At 37.7% G+C, this 17251-nt stretch overlaps 1 protein-coding gene across 1 annotated transcript; it reads left to right on the top strand.

Moving 5' to 3' along the window:
* The first annotated feature begins 299 nt into the window (after positions 1 to 299).
* ENAM (enamelin) lies at positions 300 to 13862 on the top strand. The gene is given in 8 exon segments (XM_036852036.1): positions 300 to 353; positions 2191 to 2259; positions 2379 to 2423; positions 2871 to 2912; positions 4624 to 4899; positions 5902 to 5964; positions 7414 to 7464; positions 11019 to 13862. Coding segments are annotated over 8 exon segments (3444 nt in total).
* Positions 13863 to 17251: the final 3389 nt, after the last annotated feature.

The following is a 17251-nucleotide window of genomic DNA, read 5'->3' as shown; positions in this document are numbered from 1 at the left end:
TCTCATTTAACACTGGGCTTTTGTACACGTCCCCATTGAGCATTCAAGTTTTGTCAACATTGCACTAAAAGTATCTCAAAATACAGTGCCTGGGTCATTTTCTCTCTGATTTAGCTTTCACCCTACTCTTAAAGCAATAGAAGATTAAGCTTGAAGAGAGTTTGAAGACTCTCTAATAAAGGTAGAGCTGAAGCTTTGCTCTTAGTTTCTTCATTTATTTGTTTCACTTCTATATTTGAGTTTCTTCTCATGCAAAATCTATACTTTTCTTAAAGGCTTATGAAAATTTTGGTGAAAAAATGTTGCTGCTGCAGTGCAGGCATGAAGCCTCTTCTCCTAAGCTAGATAACTTGGCGAGTATTTTCATTTATTTTTCCTAATACAAACAGATCACGTATCGAACTAAATATTGTCAGAAGTACACCTGAGAGGATAAAACACTATTTAAATATGTCAGAAGAAAAAAGAGCATCTGAGTCCACAGATGGAATGTTAGAACTAAGAACTTACATAGTCATTGTATTCCATAACAATCATTATAATTAAAAAAAAAAAAACAGCTAAGCATAGACTTTTATCCAATCATGAATTTTTAGAGATGGAAGGAATCTTAAAGTCATCCAACATAATATATTAATTTTATAAAAGAGAAAAAGAGTGACATTTTATATTCGCAAAACAAAAGACCACATCTTCCTATATGAGTGTGTAGCATTATCAAGAATCTCAGTGACTGCTACTATAGAAATTAAATGGATGATTAAGCAAGATAGAAATTAAACATACAAAGGTTCCCCCAAAATCTCAGGCCATAATCTTAGAAAGTAGATTTAGGAAAGCATTCACCAGTATTCTCCTTATTAACTTCCTTGTGTTGTGGTAGCCTATACTAAGCACACTAGTTTCAGTTATTTTTAATTCTCTACAATGCTATGATTCTGAAAATCTTTAATTGGTAGGAAAGGCATTTACATATTACTGCTTCCTTTGTTTAATTACACTCTCCCAATTTCTCTGATATATAAAAGGTAACTCATTAAACCTACAGTTTAAGAAAATGATGAAGTGTCCTCTAGTTATATTGCTTCTGTGGAAAGCAAGTAGAAGGGTGAGCATTGGCTCAAATCACTACTAGGTGCATTTCATGCCCAGAAAATGAAAGAAGAAACAAAAGGAATGAGCAAATACTGGTGTCTATATTCTGGTTACTGGCTAGGAATTGTCTTGCATCTGATAAACCATTAAAATATATCATTCTGATTAAAACCTTTATTTTTGTCTATTATATATGCAAGTGGAAGAGTTTTCTTAAGGGGTTACCCAAGTAAATGCTTTAGAAGAAACCTTGTTCAAAGATGTAAATACAAGTATTAATTATACAAGCCTTGCATAATTAACTAGAGTGGGATAAATAAAATCCATGAAAACAATCTCCAAACTTCATATATGTCTATAGTTTCTATCTTTTCCTCTATGTTTAATCAAAGTGTCTAACAAAGAGATAAATTTATAGTTTTTCTTATTTTTTCCCATTTCTTTTACCAGACCTTGAGCAGAAGTGATTTGTAAAAAGATTAAATAATAACAATAACAATAATAATAACAGAACAACAATAGCGGATAGAAGAAAAGCATAGATTCTAAAATATTCCAGTGTATATAACAAGCCTTTTTATAATGGAATGTAGTCTATAGCACCTTAGAAAGTAGCTCAAAGTACTGATTTTGGATTGTCCCATCACTGGGACTGAGATTATCCTGAACAGTGAATATAGTTAGACACTACTATGACTTTCTAAACCAGCCTAGCAACTAGAAATTCAAAATCACCAATATCATATTTTTCAAGATAAACTCCTAATTTCTAATTTTCACATTCCAGTGCTATGAGCCATCTTTTCAAGCATCAATATTTTCTGTCTCTCTGTCTCTTCTCTTCTCGCTCTCTCTCTCCCTCTCTTACTTTTATCTTTCCTTTTTAACTGACCCTTTTGGCAGCTTAGAACAGTACCAGGTAATAACTATCTAATAGTTTCTTAATGTAAAATAAACATGGCAGCAGAGGTCCCTTTCACTGTGTATATCAGTGTTCTCCTTGACAGGCAGGTGGGCTAGTGCCTGGATAAGCACCAAGTGCCCCCAGCAGAATTATTTCACAGTTCAAAAATAAAATCCAGTTTTGTATTCCAGGTACCAGCGGAAAAAATGAAGATTCTCCTCATCTTTCTAGGTCTGCTTGGTTATTCCATTGCTATGCCAGTGAGTATTAAAAAAATTTAGGACTTTTCTTTATGTTCTATTGTTGCATAGCTTGGGGACAATTCCTGGGCTTATTTCAATTGATGTTCTGAATTTGTCACAAATATTCTCACTTCCAGTTGCAAATGCCCCGAATGCCTGGATTTAGCAGTAAAAGTGAGGAGGTATGTATGTTCAGTCTCAGGAGAGACATTTTCCAGAGCCCTGTCCTGAGAGTTCATTTAAAAAGAATATTAGGGAGTTCCCTGGTTGCCTAGTGGTTAGGATTCTGGGCTTTTAATGCCAGGCCCAGATTCAGTCCCTAGTCAGGGAACTGAGATTCCGCAAGCTGCAAGGCGCCGCCAAAAAATAAAAAATAAAAAGGAGAATACTGGAAAACTTTCTGATATATAAAATTTCTTATGAAAGAGGCAGAGAGACTCTACCTCTTAAACTCTCAAATCATAGTGCCATAGAAGGTTTTTAAATTTCATTACTTATTTTAAATTCATGCATAACTAGTAAAAGACATTATGACTGTTATATCTAAAAATCAGAAACTTATTTCTTGTGATTTTATTGAATAAAAAATTTTCACTTTGTGCCACATAAATGGATTCCTTTTGTCACAGATGATGCGCTATGGTCACTTCAACTTTATGAACTCCCCACCTGTAAGTTCCGCTTTATATTATTTCTAATGATTTCTTGTTTATATACAGATAGTTATAAGGTTTGTCTTAGCTAATAAAGACACCAATCATTATTCACATGTTTTAATTAACCATTATAAGAGTTTCAAGGAAAAAAAATTATTTCACCTATACCCTTACACCAAATTTTCTTCTTATTCATTAATATTGTACTTTCATGTAGATAAAAAGCGTTTATTAATTATACTGCTTCTTTATATCTGAGAGAAATTTGTTCTGGGAAAAGACTACACAAGATATATTTACAAATAATGAGAACAAAAAAATAGCATAAGTAAACACTGGGAGGAGGATAAAGTTTTATTTGGATTATCTTGAAAGATAACACTAAAATTATGAAATAAGTTTTTGTCCAATTTTTAAAATTTAGCTTATACTTCCCACTATGTGCTAACTCTTAGAACTAACTAATAATGAACATATTATCAGTTGAATCTTCTGGCATAATTTTTCTGAAAAAATTGTATGATAGTACAATAATACTATATGTTACTTTTGACTTTTGTAACATGATCATGAGACCCATTGGGGGGAAAAATCAAGGACTTCATCAATTTTCCCTTAATCTTTTTCATTCAAGTCATTCTCTTTTAAAGCCCCTCACCTAAAATCATCATCATTGTCAATTTTCTCATTTTAACTTTTGATAGGCCCAACTTTTCAAACTCTCATTCTCAGTTTTAGCAAATTTGCCAGTGATTTGAAATTTTTACCAACTTAATTGTCATGAAATCCTACATCTTAATGCAAGATTTGCAATTTCACCTTCCATCAATCCATATGGCATTTGCACGGTATTGTGTGTGTATCATCCATAGACAGTGAGAGACTGATTAACGAAGCCTGGAGACAGAAACTGGTGTTAAGTCAGAGAGGGAATGTTTGAATGGGAACTACTGTTGTAAGAGGTCAATTCATACATTAGCATTTTCAGATTATAACTACTTTTGCTTCCCTGCTAACCTTGTAATTGTGGAGATCTTCATAATGAAAACGGAATTAATGAGGATTCACCTGTAATCGAGAAGCATAGGCCCCATATAAGGATATTTACACACATAAAACTTTTACTCTTTTTTTTTTTTTTTAACACTCTCACTTCCTTTGTCTTCTTTTTGCTCTTTCTCCTCTTCATCCAGCCTGTAACAAGTCACAGGAATTTTGAACTTGATATCAACTCCTCTGTAACTTGACTTGTACACTTCTTACCTGAGTCAGGGCTCCAGTTAGAAAATTATAAGCTGAATTCTTTAACTGAAATTTCTCACCTAATTCTGCCTTTTGCTTTGTTTCATTGGTTTTCTGAAAGACTGAAATTCATTTCTGTAAGAAAACATGTAAAGAAATGCTAGCTAGGGGGGTGAGAGGGAGGTCCAAGAGGGAGGGGATATACGTATACATATAGCTGATTCACTTCGTTGTACAGTGGAAACTAACACAACATTGTAAAGCAACTATACTCCAATTTAAAAAAAAATAACAAAAATAAAAAGTATAGGAGAGCATTAAAAAAAAAAAATGCTAGCTAATGAGCTTGAAGCTTCCATTGTTGACTTAAGCTTCATAGGCTTTTTAAGATCCTGGACTGAGTTTTAGAGACTGACAGAAGAGGGTGGGAAGAGCTGGAGTACCAGCCCTCATGTGATTTTACTGTTATCTACTACCCTTGCAGATGGCACACCTGGGTCCCTTGTATGGAAATGGTATGCAGCTCCCTCAGCTCTTCCTGCCGTACCAGATGCCCATGTGGTCTCAGCCACCACCCAACAAGAAGCGCCCACAGAAACCCTCATCTCCCTCAGCACCCAAACACCAGAGCAAGACTGATCAAGCCCCAGAGACCCAGAAACCCAACCAGCCTCAACTAAAGCAGCCCCTACCGGAGCATCCTTTAAAGCAGCCATCACCCACCCCAACTCAGCCCCAAGAGGAAACCCAGACACCTCAGGTGAGGCTTGCCCAGCAAAATTCCAAACCAGAGTCATAAATGGCCTCAGAGGGCTTGGGAGGGCCATGCCATCCTCACAAACACACTTCCTCCAATGCTCCTCAACACGGATACCGCTATGTACAAAACAGCATCATTAGTTTGGACACTTTCTTCCAAGGTGATGCTGTCACCACCTATCCAAAACTGCCTGGCAAGTCTATTCTAGCCTTCATTTAATGAAAAATTACCCAAATACTGTTGAGAAGCTCCTTTTAAAATACAGAGGCAACAGGGTATAAACATGAGCACCAATAGAAAAGTCAGGGCACAGAGATTCGAATTCTACCCTGGCCCTTATTAGTTGTATGATCTTGAGCAAGTCACTTTGCTCCAGGTTCATCATGAGTAAATGGAATGTTCTCTAAGTCCCTTCCAGATCTACGCTTCGATGATCTAAAATATTGCTCTGAAAGTTAACACTGCTTCCAGGACTTCAGGATAGCATAAATGTAGTCCTGACTTAAAGCAAGAAGATAGGCAGATGGTTTCTCAAGATCTCATCCATCATGGAGCTTCTAAAATGTTGTCTTAAGTCGATTAGCCTTCATTATCAGACCTATTATAGCTGTAGAGAATACAAATTTGAATGAAAAGACACTCCTGGCTTTGAATCCTGGCTTCAATCATTTACTAGCTCTGAGATTTGGGGCAAGTGACTCAATTCTCTGAACCTCAGAATCTTAAGTGAAATGAGAATAATAGCACATATCTTCTATGGTTATGTGAGGATTAAATGAGCTTACTAGTATAAAATTCTCAGCACATTACCTAGAACATAAGTGCTCAATAATACTAATTGTTATTATTATTATTATCATCTCTGCCCTTAAAAAATTCACAGTTTAATGCAAAGGAAGATGTAGACTTCCAAGTTCCAAATAATTGTCTTTAGTAAGTTTGTTTCATTTTTCATTTACTCTTCTCCTTTCCACATCACTCTGATTCTTTTGTTCTTTCTAGGCATTCCCACCATTCGGCAATGGGCTATTTCCCTATTAACAGCCACCGTGGCATGTTCCACATGTGAGTTCCTTTCCTTTAAACTAGAATTGAAAAATAATATTAGCATGTTATATCTCAAACTAATTTGAGTTCATACATTCTAAATGGAATGCCATATGCCAATCAGTAGAGAATATGAAACAAAATCATCGCATCAATAATCATGTAGGAAAAAAAGAACTTCTTAAATGGATTTTTTACTCAAATTGGTGAAATGAACACAGCCTAAATCATCCAACACTACTACTAACTTAGATAATGAATTAATTTCAAAAGGTTGTGCTCCTTCACTACTATTCCTCACCCAAGAGATGAGAAAACACAAAGATTATCCTCATTTAATGTAATGGGGAAATTGGGACAAAATGGAGTTTGAAAACCATGATTAGACTAAGATCTTTCCATAATATCTTATTATTTCTAGATAAAGATATTTCATTGTAAAGAATCTTGCAAATAATAATTATAGGAATCCTTTAAAGGTTAAAATCATTAAAATAAAACATAATGTTGAAATTGCATGACAAGCATTTAAAATATGAATCACAAAATAAACTAATTGAACTAAAGAAATATTAATGGTCAGTTGCAGTTAAACTAACAAAAACAACAACAATAAATATCTGATGACTCTTCATTTAGCTATGGCATTGGTTTTTCTTGTCTACAATTCTATAACGAAGAAGGCTTCTTATAACCAAGGAACAATTCATTTCAAGCAGTAAAAGTTTCTTATTTCTTTTTCCTTATAAGAGTGACATCCTTTTTACTGGCAATACTGAACTAAGAAAATGAAGGCAGTACCAGGTGAAGATTTAAAAAGATGAACATGATTCTCTTGCTGAAATATCTATTAATCTCATCTATGTAGAACTTCTGTGAATTGCTTTTTGAAACCCTCCCACTATGCTTTTCTCAACCCTCCCATGAGTAGAAACCCAACCTCCTAGTTTGATTAAGAAAATAAACCTTGGTTTTGACTATAAAAATATTTTAGTAATAATCCAGGAAGGATTGTCAGTTTGTCACCTTAAATGTAAACATTCAAAAAATAACATCATTATTTAATCTCAATTATTAGATATTCTAATATAGATGTTTGGATCCTAATAGCACTCAAATTTCTCTCTCTGTGTGTGTGTGTGTGTGTGTGTGTATGTGTGTGTGCGCGCACACACGCATGTGTGTATTGGTGATGGGGCAGGACGACTGCCAGGAGATGCAGCCACACATGGTATTTTGCGTAAGATAACCTGGGATCCAGCTGAAGGCTCTGTATTTACCAGAATTCACTGATGGTTATGTCATAATTATTAATAGCTAGATTTTAAGAGCTAATGACTCAGAAGCTAAAAGCCACCAACACTGCTAACGCTGACTTGAACTATTTTTTAAAATCTTGAGTTTTACAATCAAATGGCAGCATAGAAAGTGGTTTTCTCTGTGTTCATTGTGTTTTTCACCTTTCAGAGGGTACCATCAGGTTATGGACGTCCACCAGTCAGCAATGAAGAAGGTGGGGTAAGTACAAGCAAAGCTACGTTCCTCATTAGGAATTACAATCTGAAAGTCTCTGCTTTTTTTTATCCCTATCTAATAAGAAAGCTAAATTCCAACACATGAACCTGTAGCTCAAGCACCCATGATTTTTAAAAAGTGAAACAAACCAAGCAAGTAATCTAAAATAAAATAAATGTGATATATCATTTCTCCTCTACATGTATAGAAATCAACCTCTCTCTCTCTCTCTCTCTCAGAAGACTAACTTACTAACCTTTGCTCAAGGTTGATGCTGGACTCTAAACAGTGATGGAACAACTAGTCAACAGGAACGAAGTAAATCTATCTCAGAATGTTATTCCCAGAAGGGAATTAAGTAATCATCTAATGACCTCATTGTACAAATAAATTGAAGCCAAGAGAAGCTAAATTACTATTCAGTTTTACCTACTGAGTTAGAGGATAAACTGGACCCAGAATCCAAGTGTTCTGATATCCTATCCAATGGCTTTTTTAGTACACCACACTAGGAGAGGGGCCAAATGCAGTGATACACTATTTAAATATTCTAGCAATGTGTCATCAAAAAAAGCCATTGTAGTGATTGTGGCACAGTACCCCACCCCTGGAGTGTACGTCCTCTTTTTCCCTAAATATGTGATATGTCCTCAGTGAAACGTGGAAACCTGATAGTTCTAGGGGGAGGGGCTGAGGGGCGGGTAGTTAAAATAATGACATTGAAAATTCCTATTCAGTAATGGCATAAGGTGCTTTCAGATATATCATTGTGAAATAATCCCAAATGATTATTCAGATAAATGTATGCAACCTGGAAATGGGCACTTCAATTTTTTTTTTAATTTTTATTGTGGTATAGTTGGTTTACAATGTTGTGTTAGTTTCAGGTGTAGAGCAAAGTGAATCTGTTATATATATGCATATATCCACTCTTTTTTAGGTTCTTTTCCCATGTAGGCCATTACAGAGTATTGAGTAGAGTTCCCTGTGCTATACAGTATGTCTTTATTAGTTATCTGTTTTATATATAGTAGTGTGTATATGTCAATCCCAGTCTTCCAATTTATCCCTCCTCCCCCTTACCCCCTGGTAACCATAAGTTTATTTTCTACATCTGTGACTCTATTTCTGTTTTGTAGATAAGTTCATTTGTACCCTTTTTTTTAGATTCCACATATAAGCGGTATCACATGATATTTGTCTTTCTCTGTCTGACTGACTTCACTCAGTATGACAATCTCTAGGTCCATCCATGTTGCTGCAAATGGCATTATTTCATTCTTTTGGACATTTAGGTTGCTTCCATGTCCTGGCTATTGTAAATATGGGCACTTCAAATTTTTACAAACATTTCATGAGAGAGTGAAAGAGGATGACCCAGGCAATTAGCACAGGTATTAACAAATCTGCATTCCACCTCTCGGGGACACTGACTGATTTCCTGCATGCTGTCCGAGACATATCCCCACCCATCCGTCTCTTCATCTCTATCCACAAGTAGGGATAAAAATACTTTTTCTTTAGATTGTATTTTTTTTAAAAGAAAAACTAAATGACCTAAATGCCACATGTGTGTCTAACAAACATACTGACACTGCTCATGATGATTGCATCATTCATTAAACAAACATTTATTAAGCACTTCCCACTGTGCTAGGTACTGGGGAAAACAAAGATGAGAAGAATGTGTTCACTCAAAAACTTCACATGAGAAAGTCAAGTGGGAGAATCCCAGAAAAATAAGCAACTGAAATTCAGTGGGATAACTGTTAAAGCAGAAGCCTATACTGCTGTGGACACCTGAGAGTAGAGCCTAATTCTGCCCAAGAAAACCAGGACAGAGAAGGGAGCATTCAAGCTGAGTCCTGAAGATGAATCAAGTTCTCCAGGAGGGATAAATGTATAGGCAAAGAGAAAGTTCAATCTGAAGAAGCCATGTGCAAAGGCACTGAAACATAGAGTACTCAGAGAACTAAAAGTAGTTGTTTTTTAATTATTATTTATTATAGTAAGAACACTTAACATGAGATCTACCCTCCCAACAAATTCTGAAGTATACAATACAATATTGTTGCCTATAGGTACAATGTTCTACAGCACATCTTACTCATCTTGCTTAACTGAACCGTTAAGCCCGTTGATTAGCAACTCCCCATTTCCCCCTCCCCCTAGCCCCTGGCAATCACCGTTCTATTCTTTGATCCTATGAATTTGACTGTTTTAGATACCTCATAAAATGGAATCATGCAGCATTCATCTTTCTGTGACTGGCTTACTTCACTTACCAAAACGTCCTCAAGGTTCATCTATGTTTGTGCATATCGCAGAGTTTCCTTCTTTTTTAAGGTCATTGTGAATAGTGCTGCAAGTAGTGTGATTTACAACTGCATAAAGTACAAGGGGGAGGAAGTGAGGCTGGATATAATTGTTATGGGCCAGATGATTATTTAAAATAATAATAATTATTATCTTTATTAATATTATATATTATTATTATCAGGCACTTAGTAAGTACCAGGCACTGAGCTTTATATATGTAACCTCACTTGATCCTCATGATAACCTATGAGGTAGATATTATTTTATTATCTCCATTTTACAAATGAATAAACTGAGGTTAGCCCAGAGTCATACTACTAGTACTGGTGGAATAGGGATTTTAACCCATATTTGTCTAGAGCTCCACTCTTTGGCACCATGCTTTGTATGTTATGCTCTGGGTTTAGAGTTTGTCCTGTAAGGTAAGGGCAACTTTACTTAATATTTAAGGAGGAAAGTGACAGAACTTTCCCACATACCCACCCCCAACCTCCACTATTCTGATGGCAATGGAGAGGCAGGATTATAGGAAAAGTAAAATTATATCCAGAGTAACCAGTAAGAAAACTGTTGCAACAGTTCAGGGGTATTGGGGATAAAGGAGGAGGGGACAAAGATGAAAGTTTAGATTTTATAAGATTTGGTCATTAATTATCTGGGGGAAATAAAGGAGAGAGTGGAAACTTGGGAAACTGGGTAGATAGTGGTGAATTCTGCTTAGATACAGAATATTAGAGAATGAGGTTTTGGGTAAAGTGAGTCCAGTCTGGGTACATTCAATTGGAGATACTCATAAACTCTTTAGTGTAGCAGTCTTGCTGTCTCAACCTCAGGAGAGAATCATGTGCCAGAGTTATGGCTTTAGGAGTCACTGGCATGTATCTGTATTGAAAGAACTGGACTGCAATAGATTGATCAAAGCAGGTGTGCAAAATGAGAACAAAAGAATAAGGTGGATAGAGGATGGAATCCTAAAAAAAAAAACAAAAAGAACTTAGATTTAGAATCCAGGCCTAGGAAGAGAAAACTGAAAAGTAATGGTCAGAGAGTAAGAGTACCAGAAGGCAGAAGGGTCATGGAAACCAAGGAGGAATCAAATTTCAAGAAAGAAAGCATAGCCAACGGTGATTTAAAAGTTATGTGGCCAATAAGATTTTTACTATCACTTTTAAAAATTCCAAGCAGCACCATGGTGTGAAACAAAGAGTAATTATCAATTTCCATCTTCTTCCCTACAGAATCCTTACTTTGGATATTTTGGATATCATGGATTTGGGGGCCGTCCTCCTTATTATTCAGAAGAGATGTTTGAACAAGATTTTGAAAAACCAAAAGAAAAAGATCCTCCTAAAACAGAGAGTCCAGCCACCGATCCTTCGGCTAATTCAACAGTTCCTGAAACTAATTCTACCCAGTCAAATGCACCCAATCCCAGAGGGAGTCAGGGTGGAAATGACACCAGCCCAACAGGAAACAGTGTCCAGGGGTCTAACACTGTGAGCAATCCTACAGCTCAAAACAGCCCTGCAGTAAATGTTTCAGGCCAGGGAGTTCCAAGAAGTCAAACCCCACGGGGACCAAGTCAGACAAATATTCATGAAAATTATCCAAATCCTAACATCCGAAGTTTTCCTGCAGGAAGACAATGGCGACCTACTGGCACCATTATGGGACACAGACGTAATGGGTCTTTTTACCGAAATCAACAAATTCAAAGGGGTCCCTGGTGGAACTCCTTTGCTTTGGAAGGCAAACAAGCAGTTCGTCTAGGATATCCAATATATCGCAGAGCTTATGCTTCCACTGCAAGAGGCAATTCTCCCAATTATGCAGGAAATCCAGCAAATTTCAGAAGAAAGCCTGAAGGGCCAAATAAACACCCTGTGGGAACCAATGTTGCCCCTCTGGGTCCCAAACATGGTACTGTTGGCCACAATGAAAACATCCAAAATCCAAGAGAGAAGCCAGTAAGTCAAAAAGAAAGAATAGTCATTCCTACGAGGGATCCAAATGGCCCCTGGAGAAACTCTCAAGACTATGGAGTTAATAAATCAAACTGTAAACTGCCTCATCCTGAGCATAACATGCTAGTCCCAAATTTTAATTCTATTGGTCAACGTGAAAACTCTTATTACCTGAGAGGAGATTCCAGAAGAGCTCCAAATTCTAATGGACAAACCCAAAGCCAGAATTTGCCCAAAGGGATTATTTTAGAGCCAAGAAGAATTCCACATGAATCAGAAATTAATCAGCCAGAATTAAAGCACAGTATATATCATCCTGTGTACTCTGAGGGATTCCCTTCCCCTGCAAGGGAACATTTTCCTGCTGGAAGAAATACTTGGAACCAACAAGAAATCTCTCCACCTTTTAAGGAAGATCCTGGAAGGCATGAAGAACACTTACCTCATCCTTCCCATGGCTCTGGAGGATGTGTTTACTACCCTGACTATAACCCCTATGATCCCAGGGAAAACTCACCATACCTTAGAAGTAATACATGGGCTGAAAGAGATGATTCTCCCAATAGAATGAGGCAACCTGAAAATCCACACTATCCCATGAATACTACAGACCCAAAAAAGACAATCCCTTATAATGAAGAAGACCCAATAGATCCAACTGGAGATGAATCTTTCCCAGGACAAAGTAGATGGGGTGTGGTGGAGTCAAGCTTTAAAGGAGATCCAACAGTTAGGCACTATGAAAGCGAGCAATATACCTCAAATCAACCAAAGGAATACCTTCCCTATTCCTTAGATAATCCATCAAAACCCAGGGAGGATTTCCCTTATGGTGAATTTTACCCCTGGAGCCCAGATGAGAATTTCCCATCATATAATACAGCTCCCACTGAACCACGGCCGGTCGAGAGCAGGGGCTATTATGCTAATAATGCCGTTGGACAAGAAGAAAGCACTATGTTTCCTTCTTGGAACTCCTGGGACCACAGGATTCAAGCCCAAGAGCAGAAAGAAAGAAGGCCATATTTTAACAGAAATTTCTGGGATCAGCCAACAAATTTACACAGAGCCCCTGCTAGTTCACCATACCAGAAGGAGAACAAGCCTTATTCCAGTAACTCCCCAGCTGGGCTTCAGAAAAATCCAATATGACATGAAGGTGAGAATTTGAATTATGGCATGCAGATCACTAGGTTAAATTCACCAGAGAGAGAACACTTGGCTTTCCCAGACTTAATTCCTCCAAGTTACCCAGCAGGTCAAAAAGGAGCACATTTATTTCACCTAAGCCAGAGAGGTCCTTGCTGTGCTGGTGGCTCCACAGGGCCCAAGGACAATCCACTTACTCTACAAGACTACACTCCATCTTTTGGTCTTGCACCAGGGGAGAACCAAGACACCAGCCCTGTGTATACAGAAGACAGTCATACTAAGCATGCAAGACATACTATCTCCCCGACAAGCATCCTACCTGGCCAAAGAAACAGCTCAGAAAAAAGACTGCCTGGAGAAAGTCAAAACCCAAGTCCTTTCAGAGATGACGTGTCCACTCTGAAGAGGAACACACCATGTTCTATAAATCAGTTGGGCCAAAGGGGAATTATGCCCTTTCCTGAAACCAGTTCTCTTCAATCAAAGAATACACCTTGCCTCAAAAGTGATCTTGGAGGAGAAGGAAACATTTTGGAACAAATATTTGAAGGCAACCCTCTCAATGAAAGAACTGTTGATCTTACTCCTGAGCAGCTTGTTATTGGTATACCTGACGAAGGTCCCAAGCCAGAAGGAATTCCAAGTGAAGTGCAAGAAAATGAGGGTGAAAGGCAGCAGAGAGCATCTAGCATCCTACAGTTACGATGTTTTGGCTCCGAATTAACAAAGTATCACACCTCCAGCACTGGAACTCCATCTAGCTTTGGAAGGCAAGGCTCATTTGATGGGGATCCAATTACGCCTACTGAAATTCCTAACTCATTGGCTGAGTTAGCTACCAGGGCACAGTTTCAGAATATAAATATAGACCCACTTAATGCAGATGAACACACTCTATTTGATTCTCTTCAAGTAGGGACCAATCCACAGGACCAGGTGCAAGACTGCTTACTACTTCAGGCCTAGGAATTACCTCAATCAAGCATTCTTTGGGGAAGGAAAATACCTGCTATTCTACAGTGGTTTCCAGACATTCTTCCCCCAAGACTTGATAAGTATCTCACCCTCTTGGCAATCCTTAATTTTTTTCCCCATTCCAGCAATAGGAGGTTGGGGCTCTGGGAGTTGCTAGATCCAGTATTGTCACCAATTAGCACAGACTTAAAAAAAAAAACAAAGCAGGAAGGCTATGACCACCACTGCCTTGAAACTTGGAAGCCACTTGTCTGGATTAGTTTCCCCGTTGCTTGCCGATTCTTCCTTTTTCTCTCAAGGTTCCATACTTGCAAAATTGTCTGGTTTTGCAGGACAGAAAAGCAGATGAACTTTCCATTTTATGTATGGAGATCTATACATCAATATGACCCTAATGCACTGTACTTTTTTTTTTTCTCGTGTTGGTCTTTGTCAGGTTTTTTTTTTTCCTGGTTAATATTCTCTTTTGGAATTTTTTCTTCTACTACCTCTTTCTTTACATTTATCATTTCCTTTTTTATCTTCCTTCCTTCTTTTCTTTCTTTCAACTATTCTATGTTTAGTTTTCTATTTTTTCCTTCCCCATCTTTCTCTCTCTCTCTATCACTTCTTATATAATAAGCTATCTTTAACCATCACTAGTCTTTACATCTACTTTCTCCATATGTCTTCCTCTCTTTTCACCTTTCTGTTCTGTCTCCCAATGTATCACTTGTCAATCAATCTCTTTCTCTGACTCCTTTCTTCCCTTCCATTTATCTTTTTTCCCTGCTATACCATTTGGATATCTTAAGACTGCCCATCTCACTCCCTCTTTGTATTTACTCTAAATTCTATCCCAATTTTTCTCTTGGCCCAGCCTAACCATCATTGTAGAATGTATTTTGGAAATAGTAGACACTATTACCTACTTTTATTTTTAATCTTCTTATGGCCTTTACCAGGTAGACACAGCTCAGCCAGAGGAACACATTCAAGAAGAAGAATGGGGGAAGAGAGAATATTTACCCAGAACTAGTAGCCTGGAGACAAGACTTAGGAAGGTAGAGAGGGAAGGACTCCCCCTCTTCGACTGAGCATCGGATAAAAAGAGTAGGACTGGGCTTCCCTGGTGGCGCAGTGGTTGAGAATCTGCCTGCTAATGCGGGGGACACGGGTTCGAGCCCTGGTCTGGGAAGATCCCACATGCCGCGGAGCAACTAGGCCCGTGAGCCACAACTACTGAGCCTGCGCGTCTGGAGCCTGTGCTCCGCAACAAGAGAGGCCGCGACGGTGAGAGGCCCGCGCACCGCGATGAAGAGTGGCCCCCGCTCGCCGCAACTGGAGAAAGCCCTCGCACAGAAACGAATACCCAACACAGCCAAAAATAAATAAATAAATAAATAAAAATAATTAAAAAAAAAAAAAAGAGTAGGACTTGCCATACCCCATCACCAACTCATAATCTGCAGGATCTAGAGAATATATTGGGGGTAACACTATCCTAATCAAATAAGAGAAACACTCAGTGGTTAATTTCTTTAGTAGCCCAGTATAAGTGATTCTAGTGGTGTATGCTACTGCTAACATATAGACTTATTCTTCATGCCCTGGTAGAATTATTCACAGACACACTTCCTTTGTATCTTGATTAAATAGTGTAAATTATTTTGTAAAGTAGATATTTCTATATTGCCTTGCTTAGAATACATCTAGGTATTTTGTTTTGTTTTTACTAATGGCACTTTGGCCTACTCTCTGTATATTCCTTCCTAGAGAGGAAGAATTCTCTGAATTACCTAGAAAGTTACCTTTTAGCTCTTAGGAATTTATTAGGAGAAAATTTCCTAGGACAGATTTCACAAGAAGATCTCAGACATTTGAGAAAATATGTTGAAAACTTCCTGAGGAAAGGATTCTTGTCCTTTGAGTCTTCTCAAGTTCCTGGCACAGTGTCTTGCACATAGTAGACAGCTTATAAATATTTATTGACTGACTGGTTTTAAAACAGCTTTTGAAGCTCCCACAAAAATAGCGCAGTGTGCTTGTCCTGTGGGTAAACCATCTGGGATGCTGAACGAGCCACCACACTCTGTAGCTTTACATATTCAACAACATTTGCATTGTAGAATCTCAGGGTAAGAAGGGATCTTAGAGGTAGATTACCTAGGCCAATCCACTAGTTGCTTAAATCCACCACCGCCACCACCAGATTTTAATCACACACTGAAAAATTATTAACTTATTCTATATAAAACTGTCTCTTAAGAATTATCCTCATCAAAATAAAACTACATTGTTATGTTTCATTACTATTTTCCAAATGATTTTTTTAATCTAGATATGAATACTTTCACTGTAAAATACTCATTCACTTCAATATTTCACCAAAATGCATGGATCATATATTTCTTTTGGCAGATAAGTCAATGGATCTTCATCTACGAGGCACCACAGCTTTAATTTATCATCTGAGACCTCTGTAATGTAAAATGTAAAAGCACAGGGGGACAAAAATATCTACTGAATTTGAGAATATAGAGTGAAAAAAAGGGGGGAGGAGACATCCCTGTAGAAAACGACTCTTCATCTTACCACCATAGGTATCCTTCCATAAACCTGGATTCCAGGGCTAAGTTCCTTACAATAAAAAACTTATTCTGCGTGCCCTTGCTAAGTTATTTATTAAGCTTTTAAAGTCAGCTCTAAGATGAAGGTGCATACAGTGGGGATGGCAGGCCCTGAAAGTGATCCCCTCTTGTCTCTAGTGCCCCCATCCCACCACCATGGCCCTATTGCTATGATGAGTTCCTATGTTTAGTGGTTATCACCTGCTGATTCTAAAATGGCTGGATATATCCTGGTGATGACTCCAGTTGATAAATTAAAGAAGAAGAAAATAATATCTGAGGATGACAAACAAAAGAAATAATCCAGCAAAGCTAACACACACTTGCCTTATAAGCTTTTCTGTCTCACAGCCTATAACAGATTTCTCTAAAGGGTGGTTGGGCATTGATCCAGTTAGCTGGAGGAAGTCCTGTATTTTTTCACTTTGAGCAAGAAGCAAAATAGGATGATGAAATATAGGGTCCAACCACCTCTGAAAACTCAGCCTAGTAGCCGTTATCACAGAGATTCTTCCCTGACTTTTTGGATCCCCTGAACATGATTTATTTTAGTCACTCATATCAGAGTCTTAAATTTATACATCTTTAAAGAAAATTCACAAGACATGCCATGTGAGTTACTTTTATCATTTGTTTTGACATGACTCTGCCCTCACTTAACCTAGTCTCCTTTGGTCGTGACCTGAAGGACCCTAAAGAAGATTCATCTTGCCTTCAGGAAACCAAACTTTATTTCTAAAAGCCAAAAAGGGAACCAGAAATGTAGGACTT

Source organism: Balaenoptera musculus, chromosome 5 (genome assembly GCF_009873245.2).
Source record: "Balaenoptera musculus isolate JJ_BM4_2016_0621 chromosome 5, mBalMus1.pri.v3, whole genome shotgun sequence".
NCBI classification, from domain to species: Eukaryota; Metazoa; Chordata; class Mammalia; order Artiodactyla; family Balaenopteridae; genus Balaenoptera; species Balaenoptera musculus.
Note: the sequence above shows the minus strand (reverse complement) of the source record. Positions and strands in the feature narration are given on the sequence as shown.